The sequence below is a fragment of the Cornus florida genome, unplaced genomic scaffold (assembly GCF_030987335.1).
Source record: "Cornus florida cultivar Cherokee Brave unplaced genomic scaffold, ASM3098733v1 CherokeeBrave_3.0.0_Hap2_Chr06, whole genome shotgun sequence".
Lineage (NCBI taxonomy): Eukaryota > Viridiplantae > Streptophyta > Magnoliopsida > Cornales > Cornaceae > Cornus > Cornus florida.
This window is the reverse complement of record NW_026775576.1, coordinates 103,364,725-103,370,575: the sequence shown is the minus strand read 5'-3', so window position 1 is coordinate 103,370,575 and position 5,851 is coordinate 103,364,725. Positions and strand designations below refer to the sequence as shown.

At 30.5% G+C, this 5,851-nt stretch overlaps 1 protein-coding gene across 1 annotated transcript; it reads right to left on the bottom strand.

Moving 5' to 3' along the window:
* Positions 1-202: 202 nt before the first annotated feature.
* On the bottom strand, positions 203-2,091 carry LOC132313521 (transcription factor bHLH106). Its single transcript, XM_059812318.1, has 2 exons — positions 1,679-2,091; positions 203-772 (listed from the first exon to the last, which is right to left on the bottom strand). The coding sequence occupies exons 1-2, from the start codon at positions 1,964-1,966 to the stop codon at positions 332-334; spliced, it is 729 nt and encodes a 242-aa protein (XP_059668301.1). The 5' UTR covers positions 1,967-2,091; the 3' UTR covers positions 203-331.
* Between the last annotated feature and the right edge of the window lie 3,760 nt (positions 2,092-5,851).

The window sequence follows — 5,851 nt, the reverse complement described above, 5'->3', positions numbered from 1 at the left end:
AACCACAATAACTCCACTTCTACAACACCTCAAATCTGACTTTCATTGAGAAAACTAAAACCTCTCTGAAACCCTAATAACGTACTCCTAACTTCACCATTCAAATTCTCTACTTTTCCATTCAAATAACCTAAAATCACTGCATGTTCCGACCCAAAGAAGCTTAACTATTCAGGTTCAATGATTCATGAGATTCTAATGCTTAAGAAAAACTCAAAGAAGCATTTGATTTTTACAATCAGCCAATGCCCACAACAAATATTATTGCATTTTGAATTATTCATTGAACAACACAAATACAACACAAACCAACCCACATATGAAAATGGAGCTAAAATTGTGAGAGGGAGGGTCCTGACCTAAGAACTCGTCGCCTTTTAGTCTGCCCACCAAAATCAGAACCCAAAGGCTGGACTACTGATTTTAATGCATCTTTTAAGAAATGAACCAATTCGTCACTGTTTTCTTTATCTCCGGCGACGATCAAAATGTTCCTGATTCTCCCTCCAAGGGTCACCATCTCTGCTCGGAGAGGATTCAGACGGAGCGATTTCAGTGTTTGAATTAGCTCAGGAATGAGATCAGATCGGTCTTCACAGCACCAGGATGCTCTAATCAATAATCTTCCGTCACTCAGACAATCACCGGAGGAGGAGACTGTGATTTCGTCCGTCTCGGAAGGGAAGGTTTCAAGTTGAATGGTCTCTGAGCTCTGCTTCTTTAACTCTTTCACTCGTTGGATCACCTTTGCCAGCAGTGTAGCTTTGTCTGTCTAAAAAGGACAAAATAATGGAATAGAAACTTAGAACCCTAATTTAGAAAAAGTTTCATAACTTTCCCAAATTTTTATTTTTATTTTTTTAAAAAAAACCTAGAAACCACAAAGGTTTTTGTTCTCTTTCTTTGTCAGCTTACTCTGCTCAGAATATTTGGGTTCAAAAGCTTCAAAAAAACACCTTTGAATCTACAATTCAGAAACTGAATCCAAAAAAGAAAGCTATTGAGTGATTCTCTGTAATTTCTATTATTCTCACAGTTTCACAACAACTTAATTAAATATATATGTATATTACATGTAAACATACAGATATAATCTCGATTTTCTGTCAAATTAAAGATCTTTACACATGAAATCTTGTAATTTAAGAAATTTTAACAAATGAAGCATCACAACTCAGCTCAGTCAAAATTTTGAAAGCTACTATATATAGAGAGATGCCTAGAAACCATAAAGGTTTTATTCTTTTCTTTTTCAGCTTTACAGACTCAGAATTTGAATCCAAATGCTTCAAAAAAACACCTTTCAATCTATATAATTCAGACATTGAATTTTTCATGTTGCATTTGACAGCATAGAATCTAAATTTTGGAATTAGAATCAGAGGAAAGTTAACTTAAGATTTGAACTAAGATGCTCCAAAATTCAAATTCCAAAAATTAGCAGAATGAGTGATTCTCTGTCTTATTCATACAGCTTCGATATATACATATAGATACATATACACATCCATGAATATATATATATTTGTAATTCTTGATTTTTCTGTAAAAGCATACACATGAAATCATGTAACTTCAAAAATTTAGACCAATGAAACATCAAAATAGACTCAAGTCAAGATTTTCATTGCTAGTGTAAAATATAAGGTGTGTGTATATGTATATGTAGAGAGAGTACTCTGGAATTGCAGGGGAGAAGGCTTCTTAGTCTATCAAGATGCGAATTGATTCTCTCTCTACGACGCTTCTCTGCCTCTTTATGATTCTTTGAGGCAGCGAGAGCTCGGGCTTCTGGCGTATCCGTAATTCCGGACGACTCCCAAGGGTAAAATGAGGAACTACAAAAGCTTTGGACCGCCGGAAATTCACAATTCTGTTGAAATCCGTACTTTCCAACGTCCATCACAGTTTCTCCGGCAAAGAACCGGTGGAATTCTGAACCTTCCGGCAAATTTCCTGGTTGCATGTTTTGGTGGTTTATTTTTTAGCTAGGGTTTGCTGCGAGTTTTGTAGTCGTTTCGGACATAAAAGTGTCGCAATTTTTTCTCGATTAATTGGCCTTTCTTTTATCTCTCGATTAATTGGCCTTTTCAGTGATAATATTGTAATGCCTTTTCATATTTCGCAATGTTAACGAAATTATACATATATATATATATGTATATGTATATGTATATGTATATGTATATGTATGTATATGTATATGATTAATGCACAAAGTGGACTCATTTACAACTTACAAGGTTCCAAATCCCCCCCAAATAATGGCATCTATGTATTAACCAGTCCTTTTTGTATTAATTACTTAGAAAATTTTAATTTAATATTTTCCTTAAAAATATCATTGGTGTTGTTTTGAAGCAAAAAATCAAATGTCATTAAATAATAATTTAATGTTCGAATTTGACAGTTTACCGAATTTGATTTATCTGCGTTGGTGGCTCATCATACGATGTCATCATAACGTCATACGATAAAATTCACCATCCTTCTCGTATAAATTAAATTCAATAATTGTCGAATTTGGTTTCTAAATATTATTTGGTGTCATTTTAGACCAAAAATAAAGTGATTTGTTATTAAAAGTTGTTTGAGCAATTGTGAATAGAGACACTCTCTCATGGAATAGATATTCGGTTTGCCGAGTGTACTTACTCATCGAGTGATACATATACAACACATGTCCATGCATGCACGACACATGCGACTCAAATAAGCCCGGTCCATGGCCATTTGGTGTCGTTTTAGACCAAAAATAAAAGTGATTTGCTGTTTAAAGTCGCTTGAGCAATTGTGAATAAGCACTCTCTCATGGAATAGATATTTAGTGCACCGGCTCATTTGAGTCATATATGTATAATACGCGTGCACAACACATATGGTTCAGATAAGCCCGATACACTATCATTTGGTGTCGTTTTAGACCAAAAATAAAAGTGGTTTGCTATCTAAAATTGTTTGAGCAATTCTGAACAGACATTCTTTCATAGAAGAGATATTTGGTGCGTCGGGGGCATAATACACTAGCTCATTCAAATTGTACATGTACAACACGCGTCACGCTGCATCCAATACCTTCTCCTCTCTCATGAGTCATATAATTAGCCACGGAATCATTCCTATGTTTTTCTAAAGCGCGATAGCTCATTACCCGATATCTCACATGGAAGAGTGTCTATCCACGCAGTTTTAAATGGAGGTAAGTACATGAATAGTTACAATTGGACTTGATGCCTTTAACAACATTCTTAAGCTCGTTAAATATATATATATTAACAACATTCACACACTTCTTAATTATTTGTATCAAGTGAACTTAGAATCTTAAACATGATAATTCATGAGATATCACGATTAAATTATTATTTACTTAAAAATTCAGTTGAACTTACAACATTTTTTAACTTCTCTCATTAGATTCATGAACATATCTCTAAAAAAAAAAATAATAAAAATAAAAATAATAAAAATAAAAAATTGTGACTAAGCAAGAATTATGCACATTCATGAATGAACAATAAATAACTTTAAATTTATAAAATAATATATATATATATATATATATATAAGCTAAAATTAAGTCCAAATAAATTTTTCTATTAAAATTATGGGAAAAAAATAGAATAAGAAAAATCATCACTAAAAACTAATAAATACAACAAATTAAAAGTATAGTCAGATTAGACTTTTAACATAAAATATAATAAATTGGGGGTAATTTATATGCGTGGGTCAGCCAGCCCTTCGACAGTCCAAACGAAAACTTGTGTGTTTGAATAGGTAGGAGAGAAAAGAAATGAAATGACAGTATTAGTATTTGTTTTTTTTTCATAAATAAGACAATATTAGTTAGGAGAGAAAAGAAAAGAAACGATAATAATAATTTCTATTCATGTTTGGATAGATAGAAATGAAATGAAATAATAGTATTCTTATTTGGATATGATAGAGGGGAGAAAAGAAGAGAAATGATATTATCATGTCCTTTAAAATAGATGGGATATGAGTGGAATAATAATTTTCTCCTTTTAATTGTTGAGGGCGCGCAGTTTCCAAATTATTACTCAAACACTATCATTTCTCTCCCTATTCTCATTTTTTGAGGGATAGAAAATGAGAGATAACTATCTTTCCCCATCCTTTATTTTCTCTCATTTTAGCCAACCCAATTTACACTATCCTTTATTTTCTTTTTTGTCACTGTCCCTCCAAATTTCTCAATACAAACATTATTTGAGAATGAACTCAAATTAGTTCTACATAAAAAAAAATTATTAGGCCTTTTGATAGATAATAATTTTATCTTATTAACAATGCTTTTAAACTCTAACTTGAGAATGAACTCAAATTTTTTAAACTAAAAAATAAATAAAAAATAAAAAAAAATTATTAGGCCTTTTGATAGATAATAATTTTATCTTATTAATAATGCTTTTAAACTCTAACTTGAAAATGAACTCAAATTTTTTAAACTAAAAAATCACTAAACCAGACAAAGAATTAGTGAACCTAGAGTTTACGGCCAAACTGGATGACGCAAGGATGGTGGAAAGTGGTGGGTGGGGATCAAACAGCAAAATTAAGGCATTGGGTCTGGAGACTCCTCCAATATGGGTCCAAAAAGATAGTATCTATGGGCTTCAGCTCCAGGTTTTGTGCTTTAAAGCCTGGACCATGGTTTTTAACAACCTCAGCCCAAAATTGAATTCTTAATGGTATAGCTTGGCTGGTGCTCCTGAATTTCTTTTTTTCTTTTTCTTTTTTATTATTAATTTTAAATGGATCCTCACCTCCCTCAAAAAATTTGTGATATGTGTGTGTCAGCATTCAATATATATACATATATATATATATATATATATATAGAGTGCAAAAAACCTCCCTTTATTATTGATATAGTGCAAAATTGTCTGCAAAACACCTCTATGCAATATTTGGTGCAAATAACTCCCGGAGACTTAAAATAACAATAATACCCTCATTTCAATAGAATAAGTTAATAAGTATAAAAACAGGCCATGTAAACTGATCATTTTATCCAATTTGTGTAAGAGTATGCTTGTTTGGGATAAAAATAAAATAAACCTCGTGTTTTATAAATACTTACAGTTTATTTGTTTGGGATAAAAAAATTATATATTTTGTAAATTAAGCTGAAAAACTATATATTTTTTTATATATATAAAAATAAGTTTTATTCAAATTTTTAAAAATATTATGAATCTAAATATAGTCATTAATATAATGACAATCTATAGTCATTACTTAATAAAATTTGATTTTTTTCTCATCAATTATATATATATAAGTTACATTTAATGTTTAAAACTTATTAAAAATGTATTATGAAATATTTGAGAAGTATCGTATACGTAGTCGAAGTATTGGATACGTGTTAAAAATAAATAAATAAATAAATAAATATATAAATATATATATTAAAAATATGGATACATTTTAAAAGTATCGAACACGAATCTGTAAGTATTGATATTCAATACGTATCTGATCTGATACGAATACGTCATTCTTGTAGAAATATTAGTACTTTAATCCCTTTCCCATTCTTTTCACTAATTTTTTTATATTATTTTGGTTTAAAGATTTTTGTCACCAATTTGTAAGTAAACATAACAGTTATTATACACCGTAAATATACATTCTAACAACATGTGATATCTCCTGAATTAGTATTAAATATGCCATCAAGTTACAAAATCTTATTTGCTAATTTCAGATTAAGACTTTTAATATATTTAACGTGATTAGGAAATAGTTATAAGGTGTTATTTAAACATGAATTATGACAGTTTAATTAAAAGAAACATATACTTTGTGGTCACATTTGATT

What these genes read in the sequence shown, in the direction of transcription:
- LOC132313521 (XM_059812318.1), bottom strand. Translation starts at nt 1,966, where the DNA reads ATGCAACCAGGAAATTTGCCGGAAGGTTCAGAATTCCACCGGTTCTTT. An exon ending in TTCTCCCCTGCAATTCCAGA is followed by an intron (nt 773 to 1,678) that starts GTACTCTCTCTA and finishes TGTCCTTTTTAG; the next exon opens with ACAGACAAAGCTACACTGCT.